At 46.0% G+C, this 19736-nt stretch overlaps 1 protein-coding gene across 2 annotated transcripts in view; it reads right to left on the bottom strand.

Moving 5' to 3' along the window:
• The window catches only part of EVI5L (ecotropic viral integration site 5 like), a 1151000-nt gene that overhangs the window by 528064 nt on the left and 603200 nt on the right, over nt 1-19736 (bottom strand). For both annotated transcript variants that reach the window (XM_078681273.1, XM_078681266.1), the window contains exon 8: nt 12409-12552. In XM_078681273.1, coding sequence (XP_078537399.1) covers nt 12409-12552 — 144 coding nt within the window. The remainder of the gene's footprint in view (nt 1-12408; nt 12553-19736) is intronic.

Here is a 19736-nt window from a genome sequence, read left to right as displayed (position 1 = left end):
CTTAAAGAAGCGATTTACCATAGGGGACTTGAAAAGAGAAGGTTGATCAGGAAGGCGTAGAAATGGCCGAAATGAGCCCTTGAGAGCCCTGCTGGGCCAAAGAAAGAATGAAGAGGAGAACCTCTGAGAGAGGGGCAGAAAGGAGATCCACAGCCTTTGCTGTGCACCATGCCAAAAATATGTTCCATCTACAGGCGTATACCGTTTTGGTGGAGGCACGCCTGGCTGCCAAGATAACGTTACAGACTTCCGGAGGAAGGTCGAAAGCTGTCAACTGTCACCGCTCAATCTCCATGCAAGGAGGTGGAAGCTGGCCAGGTTAGGTTGGAGGGCCATACCCTGCCTCTCCCGAAGAAGCAGTCTGATCGGAGGATCGATGACCATGTTCAAGAGCTCGGGACAACAGACTCTTTGTGCCCAGTCAAGTGCCACAAGAAAGACTTGGGCCCGGTTGCGCTTGATCTTCTTCAGCACTCTGGGCAGAAGTGGTATAGGCGGAAAGGCGGATAGAAGACCACAACTCTACTTGTGACGAAAAGCATTGCCTAGCGCGTGCCGCCTTGGAAATTCCAACTGCTGAAAGAGACCCTGCACCACCTCCGAGTGAAGACACCATTCATGATCCGTCATGCACCGGCGGCTGAGTTCATCTGCCTTGGTGTTCAGGGAACCCATCAGGTATTGAACCACCAGGGACATGCCCTGATGTTCCAGCCATTTCCAGAGATGAAGTGCCTCCTGACGTAGGGTCCACGACCCCACCCGCCCTGTTTGATGCAATCCCACATGGCAGTGGTGTTGTCCGTGAACACCTGCAATACTCATCCTTTGACAGAAGGAAGGAATACGTTCAGTGCAAGATGAATCGCCCGGAGCTCCAGAAGCTTGGCAAAAAGCAGACTGCGCGGAGAGGCGGTAGCGAGGCCCAAAGATCTGGCCGTAGCCCTGGAATTCTGAAAGCGCTTGAGCGCCTTGTCAGCTTTGTCACCAAACAAGCGACGGCCATCAAAGGGAATGTTCAAAAGAGTTGATTGGACATCACCCGAAAAGCCAATGGGCCTCAGCCAGGCGTAGCGTCTCAGGGCTACTGACATTGAAATAGTTCTGCCTACCGAGTCAGGGATGTCCAGTCCACATCGTTTGGCGAACTTCATGCGTCTCTACCCTCGGCAACTGCATGGGAGAGCACGGCCCGGGCCTCCTTCGGGCACTGTGGCAGCACCTGCGCAACCATGTCCCACACAGAATGGGAGTAACAGCCCAAGAGACATGCGGTGTTCACCGACGGCAGTCCTAAGCTGGCGGAAGAAAACATCTTCTCTGATTCCCTATCAGGTGGAGCAGTAGGGAGTGCACCCTTAGAAGTGGAGGCTTCAACCACCAAGCTCTCGGGGGTAGGGTGTTGGGAGAGGAAAATTGGGTCGGCCGGGGATGGGCGGTGACGTCAGGCAATTATCCTATCCACAGGAGCCCCTGTGCTGGGCTTGGACCAAGTGCCCAGACGGATGTCCATGAGGATGTCATTGAACGGCAGCAGGGGTTCCGGAGAGGCCGCTGCCGGTTGAAGCACCTCAGTCAGGAGGTTAGTCCTGACCGCCACTGTAGGAAGATCAGGGTTCAAGGCCTCAGCCGCCCTACGCAACACCATAGTGAAAGAGGCACCTCCTCCGTAGCCATGGTAGGGGGAGAAAGCATGCCAAGGTCTGGAGAATTGTCCAGACCACTGACCTCATCCAACTCCTCTCTCCAGTCCGGTTCCTCCAACTGGTCTGCCAGAGGGTCCACAGACCCCTCCCAGTCCTCCTCACCCTCCTCTGGTAACCGCTCAGGGCAATAGGGAACACCAGGGGAGAACAGAGGTACAAAAGGACTGGTCAGCGCCGGTATAGAAGGTGATCGATGCTGGTCCGGGTCCGTGTCATTGTCATTGTCGAGGGGGAGGCTGGGGTCGGGTCGGGCTGCCTAAAGATGGAGTGGAGGGGTTCATAAAAACTACGAAGTTAGGCAGGGGTCGCTCCGGCTCCCGGGAAGGGAGGGAGGCTCGGAGTCGACCCAACAAGATCCGCGGGTGGAGCCGGATAAGTACCTTCCGCATCCCCCGTCACGTCGGTCGACTGACGGGGAGAACGCGATGAGCGACAGTGCTTCTTCGCCTTCTTTTTGTGCTTTGACTTACCCAAAGACTTCAACGAGAGTGGTGGTGATGGCTCTGCGACCTGTTCCACAACCTCCCTCTCGACTGGGACCTCGAGTGACGCGGAGCCGACTGCCAGGCCTCCTAAAGTTTTTGGGACTGCTCCCACAAAGACTTCGGGGCCATGGCCTGGCAGTCGGAGCACAAATTTGGGTCGTGGTCGCACTCCAGACGCCAAAGGCACACTAGATGTGGGTCCGTCACTGACACCAGCTTGTGGCAGGTGCCACAAGGCTTGAAGGCGGTTCGCCGATGTGACATCCCTGTGCACCAGGAGTCAAACCACTCGAAAAGATGTCGACACAAGTAAAAAAAAAAAAAAAGACTAGAGGTACCGATCTCTCCGGATCTACACAGGCTGGTTCGGAAAAAGAAAGAACTGATGTCAGCGCTCAGGGGCTAGAAGATACCGCTACGTCATTCCCGCGATCACAACGCCTATGACGAACGCGGAGTCGACCAACGCCACCTACTGACACACAGGGGTACTGCTGAAAAAAAAATCGCCGGATCCAGTGTGACGCCTGGGGTAAATGTAATGTAATGTGTATACTTGTAAAGCGCACTGTTGCCAGCCGGCGTCCTGGCGCTGTATACCGCTGGGGAACCCGTCCTGGCTTTCCCTGTGGGATGGTCCCTGCTGGGAATCCCCAAGGTGGAGCCAGGCATCCCCGGCGTTGATGGGGCCGTTGTGGAGATTTGGCAAGCTAATGCCCAGAGTTGCCGAGTGCGACCCCTGGTTAGAGTAAGCACCGAGGCGAGAATTATCGAGTCCGCTGACACTGGTCCACGACCCTGCCGCGTCGGGAATCGAACCCTGGTCCCGGGCCGACTTCTGCTTCCGGGTCTGCCGCCTCTAACCAGTGAGCCACACTTTGTTTTGGATTGTATTTAGGTTGCCTAGAAACATTATCCTCTGCATTGGAACAGTTGATGACTTCTTATGATTCACAGGGAGACCTAGTCTGCGAAACAATGTGAGGCAAGCTTTTGTAGCTTTGGATGCTTGCCATCATGTTGGAGCTTTCAGCAGCCTGTCGTCCAAGTCGGGGTGTACCTGATGACCTTGCTTTCTGAGAGTGTATGCTACTGGGAAAAGGCATTTGGTGAAGATGTGGGAAGCTGACTTGAGGCAGAGAGGGAGAAATCGCAATTCTGGTAATAGTAAAGCAAAGATATTTGGGGTGTTTGGGATGTATGAGGATGTAGAAATATGCATCTTGTAAGTCCAGAGTTGCCATATAGTCTTCGTAGTTTAGGAGGTGCAGGCTGTCTGAGAGAGTGACAATGCGAAAGGATTGCTTCTGCAAAAATGTGGTTAACTTCCTGAGGTTTAAGATGGGTCTCCATTCCCGTTATCTTTTTGATAAGGAAAAAACAGGAGTAAAAACCCATGCCTTTCTGGGAAAACAGTACTTTTTCGATTGCATCCTTGGCAAGCCTGATCAGGTCTTCTTTTCTGAGTAAGTGAAGATGAGGGGGGCTTTCTCCCCTTGGTAGATTGTTTGGCGGTCTCTCAATAAACTCCAGGGTATGGCCATAGGTGACAAGAACCAATACCCATCTGTCTGAAGTTATTTGTCGCCATTGATGGAGGTAGTTAGTAATGTTCGCACCTACAGGATGGGAAGAAGTGGAGGTAGCTGACAACCTGATTGAGGTCACTTGTAACAACCGGTGCCTCGACTCTGGGTGGGTTGCTTCCGTCAAGGGCCTTGCTTTGTATATGCCACTGTGGGAGATTGACGGTAGGGTTGTTGCTGGTAAGCAACACTGCACTGGCAGGGCTGATATTTTTGGAAGCGCTGGTATCCTCATCTATAGGTTGAAAAACCTCTTCCATGTGCCCCTAGAAAGGGCATATTTCTGATTTGCAGTGTGCCAAAGGATCTGGCTCTGTCTGTCTCGATGGCCAACAGAACACCATTGATGTGCTTACCAAATAGGGTTTCCGTATCAGAGGACATATCCAGGATTTTGGACTATACTTCCAGCCTGCAGGTTGTCACCTTGAGCCAGGGTCAAGATTGATTTGCATATGGCTGGGTCCAAACTGGAATGGCATGGTGAGCAAAAAAACAATGGATTTAGGCCCAGATCTCTGGACTGTGGTGAATGTATGACATTGCTCTGCATTCTGTCCATAAATTGTTGTTTTTGCATTTGTCACCCAGAGTGGGATGGGTATGCCCACACGTGGGTCCCGTGCTCTCCATGCCACTGGAGTCAAGCTATCCTGGCTGATGAGGGTTGAAAGTCCGAAACCGGTCCTGGGATGCTTGTTTCCAGTCCAGGGAGCACCTAGCCTGGCAGTTCGGGCTAGACGGTTCCCATTGGGCTCAGGGTCAAGACTGATTTGCATATGGATGGGTCCAAACAGGAATGGCATGGTGAGCAAAAAAACTATGGATTTAGGCCCAGATCTCTGTACTAGGGTGAATGTATGACATTGTTCTGCATTCTGTCCATCAATTGTTGTTTTTGCATTTGCCACCCCGAGTGGGACGGGTATGCCCAGACGTGGGTTCCGTGCTCTCCATGCCACTGGAGTCAAGCTATCCTGGCTGATGAGGACTGAAAGCCCGAAGCCGGTCCTAGGATGCTTGTTTCCAGTCCAGGGACAACCTGGCCTTGCAGTTCGGGCTGGACTGTTCCCATTGGGCGCAGGGTCAAGACTGATTTGCATATGGCTGGGTCCAAACTGGAACGGCATGGTGAGCAAAAAAACGATGGATTTAGGCCCAGATCTCTGTACTGTGGAGGAATGTATGACATTGCTCTGCTTTACGGCATGGTGAGCAAAAAAACGATGGATTTAGGTCCAGATCTCTGAACTGTGGTGAATGTATGACATTGCTCTGCTTTCTGTCCATAAATTGTTGTTTTTGCATTTGTCACCCAGAGTGGGACGGGTATGCCCACACGTGGGTCCTGTGCTCTCCATGCCACTGGAGTCAAGCTATCCTGGCTGATGAGGGCTGAAAGCCCAAAACCGGTCATAGGATGCGTGTTTCCAATCTAGGAAGGACCTGCATGGAGGTTCAGACTGGACTGTTCCCATTGGGTGCAGGGTCAAGACTGATTTGCATATGGCTGGGTCCAAACTGGAATGGCATGGTAAAAAAAAACGATGGATTTAGGCCCAGATCTTTGTACTGGGGTGAATGTATGACATTGTTCTGCATTCTGTCCATCAATTCTTGTTTTTGCATTTGCCTCTTAAGACTGCTGCCCCTGCCAGTTCCCAAACGCAGTGGAAGCTATGTCCATTGCGCAGTATATTATTTCTGATGATGTGTGCTTGCCTTCCTGATCTATCTTGCTTCCAATTTCTTGTCTTCAGGCACTAGGTCAATGAGGCTGCCAATGTCCGAGCACATCTGCCTATCGTAGCGACCTAGAATTGCCAGGGAATCGGCGGCCACACGAACCGTGATGGCAAATATGGTGGCGAACCTCTTACCTATGTTTGTCTGGTGGTGTAGAGATTGTAGTTGAAGAATTTTTAGAGCGACACTGTGCGACTTGCTAAATAACAGACTCTGGTTTGGAATGTCCTGTGAAGCAAGCGGGCAAAATCTCTGGGGCCCTTTATTTCTTATCACTGCAAGGAAGAACTGTTGCCAACGTTGCCAGGTTCCCCATGATTCTAATCCCCTCCTTCCATGCATAATGGATAATAGCTCTGACTGATTTCCTCGCCTGCTCCTTAAATCATAGAGGAAGCAGTCGGACTGCCTGACTGAAATTGGTAGGTGAAACCTCGTCGCAGCCTGGTCCATTAAATTAGAAACGCCTCCAATGTCCTCCAGAAGAAAGGCCACAGGCTGTGGTGTTGGGGGTGATGGAGTGTTAATGAAGTATTCGTCCAATTCATCTTGGGAAGGATGAGGATCTGGAATTTCGTCTTCTTCTCTATCGTCATCAGATGATGATGGGTCTTCTCTTGGTGGCGCTGCAATGTTGTAAGCAGGTGTCATCCTGGGTGTTATAGGTGGAGGAATAGCCTTGGAGTTGCAGGAGATGTAGACTGAGGTGGAGTCAATGGCTGTTCCTGTGGAGGTTCAGGTAACCTTTTCGGATAGTCTTGTAATAGCCTGTAAATCTTGATGTAACATAGCCTGTAAATCTTGAAAGTGACATAGGCACTTGGATATCATCCTGTCTGGCATGAGGTTTAGTAGAGTGCTAATCTGATCATAATGTCTCCGCTTTGCATGAGGTTTACAGTAATGTCCATAATACTGTACTTGGCTCCTTGACGTCATTGTCATCCTGATATTTAACTTGGAGCTCTGATGGGTTGTGAGCTGCTCCAAAAGGGCAGTCATTGTCTGACTCCTTCAGGTCTAGCAGGTGACTTCGGAGAGAAGAGAAACCTTGCTGGGTGAAGTTAGTTCAGGCTGTAAGGTAGTTTTTGTAGTTATTGTCGTCGTTGATGACCTTGTCGTCGAGGTGATGGTTACTTGCATGAAGGTGTCTGGCTGCTTTAAAGTTTTTGGCATCTTCATTACACCCCATGTCAGCAGGGTCATTATCGTTGTTAGCTTTGAAAGCAATAAAATTCCGGTCGACTTAATCAGTGAATCGATGGATGGCGTCGTCGTCATCATCATCCCCAATGGTCTTGTCGGCGAGACGGTAGTAATCGTCGTCCTCATCGACGATATTGCTGTTGACGGCGATGGTGCAGTCGATGCGGCTCTAAGACGATTCTTGTGCCTCATTGTTGACGGTTCTGAGGTAGATGTATGTTGGTGGTCCAGAGCCCTGGTAGATGGTGTGCTGGGCTCAGATGAGGCAGCCTTTGAGGAGATTTATTTATTTTTCTCTTTTTTTAGAGCTTCCTTGGTGTGATGGGAAGTTTTACGGGTCTTTCTGCTTCCCTCAGACCTCTTTTGTGAGATCTTGCAGAGGTATTACTGTCCTCAGAAGATGTACATTTCTGTGTTTTGGCTTTTTGAAGCCACAGAAAAAGTATCCCCTCACTGTCGTTCAAGGTTTTGGATGAAAAAGTGCAGTACATTTTACACTCCTTTACCTTGTGCTGGGGTAGAGGCACTTGAGACAGTCCTTGTATGGTTCATCCACATGTAGTATTTTATTTCCGCAGGTTTAACAGGATCTGAAAAGGCCTTTTTCAATATTTCAGACATTGTAGCAGTTGTATTAATTTCCAGAATCTGAACTGAAGACAAGTAAGCAGAGCTTAGAGAGACTCACTTCACACGTGATGTGCCGTAGAACTCTGGAGCACTCAGTCTCTATTGGGAGTGTTGTACAGGGTGCTATCGACTGATAGGTTAACATTTTAAGTTTGGGCCTTTTTTAAAAAGAACATAGATAGACTATTAAAGTGATTGTTCATTGCCATTATCGCCTACGATAGCGATACATACTGCTTTATTATGGTACAGTGGGAGTCCCACTTTGACACAGGGAATGATTCAAGCATGTCAATCTATGAAAGATCCAATACTGGAGAAATGTGAAGACATGGACTCCTGCTTTGCAAAGATGAGAACCTTGGCAAAGACCCTCGGAGCCACAGTGACCCTTGAAACGGTATTACTATGAATTGGTACTGCGGTCTACTTACCCCAGATCAATGGCACTGGTCATCTGCTAGATGGATAAGATATCGATGTAGGCGTCCTTAAGATCTAACATTATCATGAAGTCTCCCTGACAAGGTAGCACGCTTATGTCCTGCGGAGTTGCCATATGAAAGTGCGCTGACAGAATGCACCTACTAAAATAGGGCGAAGAGAGATGTTTTTGTTTGGAATGAGAAAGTATAGAGAATGGATGCCTTTGATTTGTTGTTGAGGGGCACCAGTTGTATTGGGCCCTTTTGAAGAAGTGTCCTGACCTCTACTTGCAATAGTGAGGTGGTTTTGGCTGACCGGGTTAGTGTGGTGAAATTTAAAGCAGCAGCCTTGATAAACTATTGCTAGTACCTACAATATCAGATTTCCTCCCACAGGATGTGGAAATTCATTAGTCTCTTACTACCGGTGTTGGATGATCAGGGGGAGAGTGGGCAAGTCAGTATTTGGGTGAGGAGGCTCCTTTGCAGGGGCTGCCTCTAACCCTGCCCATGCCAGTGTTACAGCAGAAGTCTCCCATAGAGTATCCACTGCCTGTCTCGGACTTGTTGGTGTTGGTATAACTGCACCTGGCCAGAGGGTGTACTCTTGATCTAGCTGCTTGATTTTGATCAGCAAAAGTGAGCTAGGTGTGGCAGACTAAAGTATACAAGTCAGTGGGTTTCTTATGTTATGGGTCAGGGAGCACCTGCCCTAGCCATTCTGACTGAACTGCTCCCTCTGGAGAAGGCTCAAGACTGATTATCTTACGGCTGGGTCCAAACTGAGGAGGAATGGTGTGCAAAATAGCGAAAGACTGGGATGCGGCCAGAGTAATTACCAGTGGCTAAGATTAATTTGAACAGTCCATCTATCACTTTTTGTATACTTTTGTATGTAACCCTACGTGGGACGGGTATGCCTAGACGAGGGTGCCATGCACACTGTCACTGGAACCAAGTTATACCCATCTGATAGGCACTAACTAGGGCGAGACCAGTCCTGGCTTTCCTGTATTTCGGTTCATGGAGGTCCTAGACTGGCAGTTCGGGCTGGACTGTTCCCACTGGAGCAGGGTCAAGACATATTTTCATGTGGCTGGGTCTAAACTGAGGTGAAAGGTGTGTAAAATAACAGTGTACTGGGATGTGCCCAAGTGATTAACAGTGGATGTGGTTAATTCAAGCATTCCATTCATCACTTTTGTTTACTTGGGTGTGGCAGGCAGCAGAGCGCCCACTGACGTCCTGATTTTGCTGTCCTGTTTGATTTTCCTTGGGATGTTAGGGAAGTGTTGTTGGACCTCTATTTTAAACCCAGGAATGCAAAGCCATGCATGGGTAGAGTAGGATGCTGGTATTAACACTGCTCACAGCAGTATCAGCACTGTCCAATGTGCAATGCATGTTCATGTTGGAAATTATGTATTCCTTCCTAAGCTAGCTCCTCATCCTCTGCTGGTAGGTCTCAAGAGTTGCTGTACTAGGCCGTCCATCTCCTCCCAGTAGTACCTGTTGTATCTCAACAGCAAACCTACCAAACTGGCGATTCACCACTGGGTGGTTGCGCAAACGGCTACACATTTTTCTGCTGCACCGAGACGCTGAATCTTCTTATCTGGGGGAGGGTGGAGAGTCTCCCGGTACATAGGTGGAGGCCCACCTCCTTACTGTATGTAGTAAGAGTCATGGTGGACCTGCCTTCTGATGTAAAGGGGGTAATTAGAAGCAACCTCAAACTTTTCTCTACCTCTGGCCAACCCACGTTGGACCTGGGTGGGTCTGTAAAGTTTTCGGGAGCTCACTTAAGCATGCCCTTGTGCCCTGGAAGGAATTGGATAGTGCATTCGGTGACAGAGAGCATCTCTATTGTCCTCTTCCTATAAGACATGTATATCATAGTGGTGGGCCACTTTCTGAATGTCAGTATGATATGCAGGGGTATCCTTCAGCAAAGAAGGGTTGCCTAGGTACGACTTAACATCTGGGTCCATGGTGTAGTCATCCCACGGGTCATCCCTGTCTACCTGGGCATTGAGGTGAAGCAGTCAGTGAAAGAATAGTGACTGATCTCTGGTCGTGGATCTTGAAGAGCACACTAGTTAGCCTAGAAAAAGCTGCAAGGAGCGCGCAACTATCTGAGTCACTGCAAAGTTTGTTGGAACCCAATGGCAGCAAAAACAATCTAAGGCAGAATCGGTGCCCATGTGCACGGTAAGGAGGGCTCACATAATATCCAGTGACTCAAACTTTTTTGAAGAAAAACAACCTGAAATATCTGAGCCGAACACTAGATGACTGAAGTATGCAAATCATATGTATCTACAGCCACATATGCTTCAAACCTATAGTGCCTTTCATGAGGCGCTGAAAAGTATTTACTATTAAAACTTTGAGTAGCTGCATCTCAAAGAAGAGTTAAGTTCTGTGACTATCCACCTCACTGGCTGGAGTTTGGCTTACATAATGAGGTGAATAGACTTTAAGTAGTATAAGGATGATTCTAAACTACATAATTCTGCTTTTCACACTCTGGGTTTCTGATTTCTGCTTTATTGATTAACAACTTGTCCTACTTCTACATTTAATTTTTGTATTCACTTTTATCACTGGCAGGTAGTTTTGTTTGTTTCTTTTAAACAGTTTTTACTTTTAAACAATAGCCAAAACTTCAGCAGGTGAATCTTGTACACATCAGATGTAACATTATTACAGAAAATTATTGCTGTTGAGAATACTTATATCTCATTATAGTGGTTTCTCCTCCCATACTCTTCCCTCCTCCCCCTCTCTATGTTCGGCTTTAACCACTTCGATGCACTTGTTTAGGAAATAAGGTGGTCCACCAATAACTTATGAGTCCTGCGTGTTTCCATTGCTCGTATGGGCAACCACCAACTCAAGGTTGTAGTATCTTAGCCACGGCTGCCAGATTTTCCTGAATTATTTGGGACACTCCCTGGCCTGGTATGTTGTTTGCTCGGTTCCCATGTATAGATCGATACTGGCCTGCCATTCTACCATATTGGGCAAGTCTGCTCTTCCCCAGTACTTAGCGATGTCTCCTTTTGCCACTATGAGTCCCACATTGCTCAGTAGAAGTTTATATCTGGGAATATCAATGTCTCTGGGGAGGTCTATCTTAGGTCCATTGGGATCTGTGTTTCTAATATGGCATTTAGTTCCTTCACTATTCGTGACCAATATCTATGCACTTGTTGACATTCCCACAGGGTATGTATATATGTACCATGATATGTTATGCAGCGCATGCAGTTGGGCGTTTCTGCCCTGCCCATTGCAAGAAGTTGCGCCCTATCATAATAAATCCGGTGCAGAATTTAAAACTGCATCAACCTTAAATGAAGTTTGATCGCTTTTTCCCTAGGATGTATCAGCGCTACCTCCCAATCAACGTCCTCTAGTGAGCCAGTGGTTTCCTCCCATTTACGCTTGAGGACTAACAGACTATCTGTAATGTTATTTATTAAGGTTTTATATGTCCAGGAGACTGCCTTTGAGGGTATCTCCTCCTGTAGAAGCCGGCCTTCTAATGGTGCATATTATGGGATTTCTGCAATATTAAGTATTTGTGCCTTCCAAACATGCTGTAATTGTATTTGTATTGTTGCTCATTTGACAGTTGATATTCAGACTGGAGATCTGTAAAAGTAATTAAGTCTTCTCTTCTTATTATGTCACATAGCGTTAAGATCCGGACTGTGTCTCAGCCTCCAAAGGCCTTCAGTTTTGACAGTTCTGGCAATCGCCTGCCCTCCCATAATGGTGTAGCTTTGGTAGGTTTCTTGCCCAAGTCATCTGCTGTTCCGCCCCTTTTTAGGCTTTGATCATTCTCTGTATAACAGGTAGTAGGCCTCGCACCCCAGCGCCCCCATATAAGTAGTGAAGGTAGGAGTGTTTCCAAAATTGGAGCCTCTCCAGGGCATATGTGGGGTGATCTCCCAGAGCGTGGCACCATTCATTGATTGCTGTTAGATGTGCCACCCGGTAGTAGGCTTGGATGTCCGGCAGGGCTATTCCCACGTTATATTGGCTACAATGTAGTGTATGAAACGCCACCCTGAGGTGGCCTCCATCCCACAAGAATGTGCGCAGTTCGTCATTAATTGTCTTATAGACCATTTCCGGGATTTTATGGTATGTGTTTTGGAGTGTGTACAATAGTTTAGGGAGCGTTATCATTTTTTACATGGCCGCTCTCCCCAGCAGCATCAATGGAGATGTTGCCATCTAGCAACGCTTTCCCGAAATGCAGCAGGACTCATTTAATGTTGTGAGTGAGGCAATCAGCCTCATTGATAGATGTATACAGTCCCAAGTATTGAAAGCCCTCGTCAGTTATATGTAGATGTTCTGGTATTAACTGTGTGTCAATAGAGCCTCCTACGGGGTAGAGACTTGACTTCACCCCACTGCCAGGTAGTCTTAATCCAAAGTCTAACTCACAAATTAAAGTAGAGGAACCAGCAAATTCTCAATAATAATACCGTTAGATAATTCTCATTCTTATATAAGAAATGTTCAAAAATCTCTTTAATGCTTGCATTTAGCCACAAAATGGGCTTCAGATTAACTAGAACTATGATTTAATCACTTGATCTCATACCTCGTAAATGAAGATATCAAACACACGGGTGGCCACAGGCAGAGGGAAGGTGGTAAGGAAGAGCGTGAGGAACCAAGATGAAGCATACATTGATGTGTGGAAGCTCTGAGACCGAAAGTGGATGTTCAGTTCAGGCAGCTGTTCCTGGAGGATAACAGACAAAGAAGAGGGAAAAAAGGTAAGTTTAGCGCTGGGATACTTACGGGGGACTACGCGCTCTACAAAACCTAATAATAATAATAATTAAAAAAATCACAAAGTAAGGTTATTTGGGGATGAAAGAATGAAATTAGTACAAAAGTCAAAACCATTAACAAACAAAAGAAATGGGAGAATAATCTAGTGGGGAGAGAAATACATGAAATGGCAGAACAAAGTAAGGATGGCCAGAAAAAAATGAAGAGACACAAGGGCAGTGCAAGGAGGGAGAGTGAAATAGCGATTTAGTAGGACAAGTAAAGAAACGCCAGGGAGAAAAGACAGAATGGCAAAGAGAAAACAATGATGGCAAGTAGAGGAGGAAGAACAAAAATTGTGGTTTATTGTTTCAATGTGAGGAGGGAACTAAGGACAAAGACAATAAGGAGGCAGAAAAAGAAACATCTTGAATTTATTTTCTGAGATGAATAAAACATTTTCGCCCCAAAACATCCCATTTTGAATGAAGTGATTTAGTATAGTCAGGCCTGGTAAAGCTAAACTGATTCTCGTTTGCAAGAAAAGCCTTATGCTTTTTGATGTTCTGAAACCTGAGCTTTGAACACAGTGTTTCAGAACTGAGCTTAGAACACAGTGTTTCAATGATAAAAAGAGTAACCATAAAAAGAGGTGCAATAGGGATTTCAGGTATTTATCATACTTAAATAAATAAATAAACGCATATTAACGCAGTTGTCATGAAAACCGGTGGAAACATAAGTGAAGATGTTTCTGTTCTTCCCTCATATAACAACGATAATGAGTAGCCAGAGGAGGTGCAGTAATCTGGCCTGCACTACTGGAAAGTTTTGTTTCTATGCATCTTTGCTGTTGGGTCTTCTTTGCAAAATAGAAGGTAGACATGCCACTAGTGCAGGCGGAGGTATTTGCGCTGGGTCAAATCCTAGTATTCTGTTGAGGCAATTTCAGGAAAGGAGGTGGTAATAGCATGGATTTAGGCTGTAGATAAAATATGTGAGTTACAATTAGTGATTCCAAAAATGAGTTGGCAAGCATGGCTTTGCAAATCTCAAATTAGGTGGTCTGGATAATTCTCTAAAAGGTATTTACTTGATGCCGAGGAGTTAAGGCAAAGATTGGCAGGAAATCACATGCACAATATACGCGTGGCAACATATAGAACATCTACTACAAAGTCCAATGCTCTATTCACCACTGCTCCCACTCACTTATCGCCCCAAAACGCCTCTCCTTCAGGAAACGGCATTCCACAGGGAACGGACTAAACTCATGACGTGGGGGGACCTATATCATAATGGCACCTTTCGCACATCCGGACAGCTGTTTACTGGGCTCCAGCCATCCCCATTGGAGGTCTTCATATACATACGACTACGGCAGGTCGTACGCTCAGTTACCCCAGAGTTCCCTAAGGAACCCACGACTCTTACACCTCTACAGATGATGTTGAGAGCCACGACTCCGGGGGCATCTAGTTTCCACCATATACCACACTGTACATACACAGAGGGACATGCCTCCGACCAATTCACGTGCGCAATGGAGCTTGGAATTAGGCTACGAATTGTCAGATGAGCATTGGGACTACTGTCGTACACAAACCGAGAACATATCCGCCAGCAGCAGGCTACGCATAACACGTTTTAAATTCCTTCACCGGATTTATTACACCCCAGTTAGGATGCACAAATACAAACTTAAGGATTCGGTCAAATGCGATAGGTTCAAGGTCCCAGGGGCCGACTTTCTTCACTTGGCCTGGGAATGTCCGAAGGTGCATGAATACTGGAGTTAAGTATTTGATGCTATAGAATTAATGAAAACGACTAATATTGAGCGCACTCCGCTACTGGCCCTGCTGGGTTACACCAAACTACTCCCCACATTATACAGAAGATATGTCGCTGTTGTGCTCCTGATGGCTAAACAGCGATTGGCATGCCGTTGGGGCAGGGGAAGGGCTCCCAAATTTAAGGACTGGCTAACTGGCTTGGTATTCTGTCAGGAGCAAATGACTACCTATGCAGAGCTACTCCCACGCACTTCCCAGCCTAGTGACATATGGGGACCCCTTACCAGCTACCTCATTGACCACCCACACGATATTCCGGATGCTGTCCCTGAGACGGAGACACCTTGCAGGGATGAGGCCATACCACAGGACTAAGTTGTACATGCCGGCTGACGCCCATACCTCTGTGCAACACACTCTCCACATATTGTTGTTTAAATTTGTCACTCCCAGCTTGAGATGTAACAGATAAAATGTGCATATTATAGAACTGTTTCAGTAGCGGACATATGTTGCAACTGATGTACCCACCATGGCATGGAAATCCTTGAAAGAAAACATTGGCTGTAAAAAGATACTTGGACAGAACGTATTGGTGCTTAACTTTCCATGCTGTAACATTTCAAATGAACACTAGCAATGTAGCTTTATATACGTGTACTGTGCCTAACTTTAAAGAATCTGACTGTGAATGTACTGTTATGTTGAAATATTCAATAATAAGAATTAAAAAAAAACAGATTGGCAGGAAAATATCTTAATGTTTCTTTGATCTTAACAAAGGAACAGGAATGCCAATTTTCAGCCCTCTTGCATTTAATGTTTCCATTTTAAGAAAACCTTCCTCATAGCAATCTATGAGACCTACTTGAGGATGCCCTGAGAGTGCTTCTTGGGGAACACTAAATCACTCTGGTGCAATGATCACGAAATGTAAAAAAAGAAAGGGCCCAACCAAAGGGCAGTTTATGGTCTAGATAACTATGGGAAACTTGGGCAGACAGGACACATTTGAAAAGTGGTAGATACCTCCAACATAATCTTTTGCAAGAATTCCTGGCATGCAAAGTAAAGCCTGAAGGGCACCTCAGGGTAAAAAGGTTTCAGGCCAATAGGACATCTAGGGGATATTTCAGTTTTCACTGGAAAAGCCTTTCCTGTGAGGGGTCCAAACTACAAATTTAACATAGTTTAGGAATTTTGTAAAGTGCATGGCTGCCCAAAGGATTCCCAGCGCTAGGCAGGCGAGCTGGGGCAGGGAACTATGCCTATTAAGGTTACTGGGGGAATAGCCATGTCTTAAGCTTTTTCCTGAATATGTATTCCTCATCGAGCTGTCTTAATTTGCTGGGCAAGGCATTCCAAAGCTTAGGGACGAAATGTGTGAAAGATCTGACTCCCTATCTTGCTCTCTTGATTCTTGTAGTTCTAAAGAAGCGTTCTTGGGACGATCTAAGACTTCTAGTGGGGACTTGTGGCAGGACCACGCTTCTGATTTTAAGGGGACCCTTATTATTTATTGTTTCATGTGCCAGAGAAAGGGCCTTGAATTTGATCCTTGCACCAATAGGAAGCCAATAAAGATTTTTCAAGTGCTCCATTACTGATTTGTGATGTGGAGTTTGGCAAAGAAGCCTAGCTGCCGCGTTCTGCGTCGTTTGGTGTCGCTTTATAACATATTTTGGAGAACCCAGGTAAAGGGAATTACCATAATCCAGGTGGAAGACCACCATGGATTGAATTACCGTTTTCCTTAAATGCTCCAGGATAAACTCCAAAACTTTCCTGATCATTCTGAGTAGAACAAAGCATGTGCTCGCCAGCTTTTTTGCTTGTTTGTCCATTGTTAGTGCTTTGTCCAAACATATTCCCAAATTCTTAATGGAGGAATTGGAAACAGGAGAGTTCCCCACACAACTTGGCCAACTAGATTGAGGCCTGGGGACAGCATTTTTCCCCAGAATCATCAGTTCGGTCTTGTCACCGTTTAGTTTCAAGCAGCAATTGGTCCTCCATTTAGCCACTTTTTCCAAACAAAATGCCAGTTGGTTGAGTTCTAGGTTTGTGCTATTGTTAAAGGAGACCACCAGCTGCGTATCTGCATAGGAATCTTTTGACAGGCCGAACTCCTGGACAATTTCTGCCAGTAGCCACATGTAAATATCAAATAGATAGGCTTTCCTGTTTTCAGTTTCTATTTTTGGTAAATTCTGGTGGGGTTTTTTCAGTGTTTTTAAGTGATTTCAATACCTTTGAAAAGAAGTGGTTATCAGTGGTTACACATTTTTGCACCATTAAAAACAACAGAAACAGTGTTTTTCCAGTGTTTATGGAATGTTTTACTTTTATTATTGCTTGTTTTATGGACTGATAATGCATGGCATATAGACAGTGTATGTATAGTGTATATGAGGTCCAAATACGTTTTTGCAAATTTAACTTATTGTGGTATACCATACAATACTTCTTCACTGTGTTTTTGGTCATGGGTGCTCACTCTTTCCTTCCCATGTAAACTTTTTTCTGTGAAAAGGCCCTCTCAACATTGGCACTTAAGACGGGCAACACCAAAACAGCCAGTACACAGTTGTTAACTCTGGCCATTGACATTGCTTTCCATGCCAATACTGGTGCACTTGAAGATTGCGATTCTTAGGGCAGGTTCTGCAACATTTGTATTGAACTGGTCGCTTATGCCCTCAGAGTTATTGAGGTACAATAGGGGGTGGTGATGGACGGAGCATCTGAACCAATCAAACACTCACACCCAGTCAAAAGATTTGGGTTTGATCCATCACCGTTCTTTAGCCCACTCTGCCAACCCAGTTCAGACATGGCTATATGCAAATCAGTCTGACCCTGTGCCTCATGGGAACAGTCCAGCCCGAACTGCCAAGCCATGCCTTCCCTGGACCGGAAACAAGCTTCTGAGGACCGGTTTTTTTTGTACCGCTTTGGCCGCCATAAGTGTGGCAGGGTATGCTCAGACGTGAGTCCCTTGCTCACTTTGCCACTGGATTCAAGCAAGCCGGGCTGAAGACGGCTGTAATGCCAGAAACCGGTCCTCGGAAGCTTGTTTCCGGTCCAGGGAAGGCATGGCTTGGCAGTTCGGGCTGGACTGTTCCCATGAGGCACAGGGTCAGACTGATTTGCATATAGCCATGTCTGAACTGGGGTGGCAGAGTGGGCTAAAGAACGGTGATGGATCAAACCCAGATCTTTTGACTGGGTGTGAGTGTTTGATTGGTTCAGATGCTCCGTCCATCACCACCCCCTTTTGTACCTCAGAGTTATTGAAGCAGCCAAAAATGAAGCAGTACTTTTGAAACTACGAAGGAAAGTCCCGTTATGTGAAGGGATCTGGAACCTGTACAGATTACCACAGTGAGGATTCATTGACTTCAAATGCCATCCATGGTTGGTGAAGGGACATTTTCATGCATCATTGCAAGCCACTTCTCATACATTGTAAAATAGAAAATTCCTGAATTGCTCTTCAACATTGCTTTGCTTACCAAGTGACAAGAGTCAGAGTGCCAGAGTCACTAAATGCGTTGCCTAGCCTAGCCATGCATTACATGTGTTCCAAAAGTCAGGTGTCATGTTTTCACCACTATCCCAGATGCCTGGTGATAGCACTCTTTTCACATATACGTGTCACAATACCTTGCGTTGAATGTTTAAAGCCTGAGGTGTTGGCAATTCACCTACTATCAATACCTACTCACTAGAAACTGGGAGCTGATGTATCAAGAGTTTTTACCCATTCTCTGTTGGTAAATGTGATGACACGTATTGGGAAACATTTCCAGCCATTTTACCTAGCAGTCAAAGAATCAAACGCAGCCAAAATATCAAATATGATTTTGATATTTCCTGATTCTCTACAGTTTATAAAATAATTAAACAAGACTTTAAACATGCTTCTAAACCCTTTATATTTAGACCAAACATCACAAAGCTGAAAAAAGCAAAAGGAAGAAGAAACAATATTTTAGTGGCATCCCTAAACAACAAAACTCAAGCAGGATAATGTTAGCCCAGTCTTTCTTGCTGCTAGCTTGTATAACAAAGTTACATTGTATTGGCCCCTTCAGGCAGAAAAAATGACTCTTTCACTCTCCCTTTTCTTTCTTTGAATGGCATTTAGCTTGTGTTTGTGCAGGTGTTTTTCAGTGTTTTTATGTTTTCACTGGTGAGGGCTATTTCTCTTTCAGTGGTGTTTTATCAGTTATTATAGGTTTAAACCTAAAACCGGACAGCCTACAAATTGAGTAGAGTGGGGATAAGTGATGAGCCCTGTGGCACTCCGCATAAGCTTTCAAAAAGGATGCAAGCCTATCCAGAGCTTTTTCCTGGATCCCCAACTTCCTGTGCCTGTTCAGCAAGATAACGTGATCTACAGTATCAAAAGCAGCGCTCAGATTCAAGAGCAAAACTGTGGCTGAGCCACCTTGGTCAAGTATGTTTTTGAGCTCCTCAATAACCACCAGGTGGGCGGATTCAGTGCTATGCTGAGAACGAAAGCCCATCTGTGTAGGGTGAAGACAATGATTGTCTTGCACAAAAACAGACAACACTTGGTATACATATGCCCTCGGGAGTTTTCCTACGAAAGGTAGCAGTGAGATATGACGGGAGTTAATGGGCAACGTCAGGTCTAGATGTGGTTTCTTAAGCAGCGGTCTAATGATTGCATGTTTCCAATTTTTTGGGACAGCTCCAGAGTCTAGTGAGTGATTGAGAATTTCGACTATCGATGGGAGGATGGCCTCCATGCCCTTAGATAGAATGTGGGGGGGTGCTGGATCTAAAAGAGACCCTGATTCAGTCTTACTCATAAGGGTGCATGCAATGTCTTCATTCGAAGGTGGAAAGGAAGTAACCACTTGGATGCTAAGGCTATTTTAGATCTTCCATGTAATTTCCATTGAAATCAATGGAAACTCCATGACGAGTTACCCTTGTCATTAGCATTCAAGTGGTTAAAACAGATAAAGTTGGGGTCACCATAATGTCAACTGCTTCACTTGGATCTGTCTCTGTACCTCATCAAAGTGAGTCGTAGATGTCTATGACCATTTTCTGGAAGAAGACTGTTATCCCACTGCGTCTTTTCTTGGAGGATTGTGGGAGGGTGTTGCCCTGGTTTAGAGTTGTCAGCGCTTTGACAAGCTTAAAAAGTTCCTTAGGGTAATTTGAAGCCTGGTTTATCTTTTCCTCAACAAATTTGGCCTGGGCTTTTTCAATTTCATTGCGATACAGCCTGATAGTCAATTTATATCTGCCTTTTAAAGATTAATCGTAATCCTTCCTCCATTTCCTTTCCAGTTTCTTACAGTCTTTCCTTAGGGAG

The sequence above is a fragment of the Lissotriton helveticus genome, chromosome 1_1 (genome assembly GCF_964261635.1).
Source record: "Lissotriton helveticus chromosome 1_1, aLisHel1.1, whole genome shotgun sequence".
In the NCBI taxonomy this organism is placed as follows: domain Eukaryota; kingdom Metazoa; phylum Chordata; class Amphibia; order Caudata; family Salamandridae; genus Lissotriton; species Lissotriton helveticus.
The sequence above is the reverse complement of the archived record's forward strand: the minus strand, read 5'-3'. Positions and strand labels throughout refer to the sequence as shown.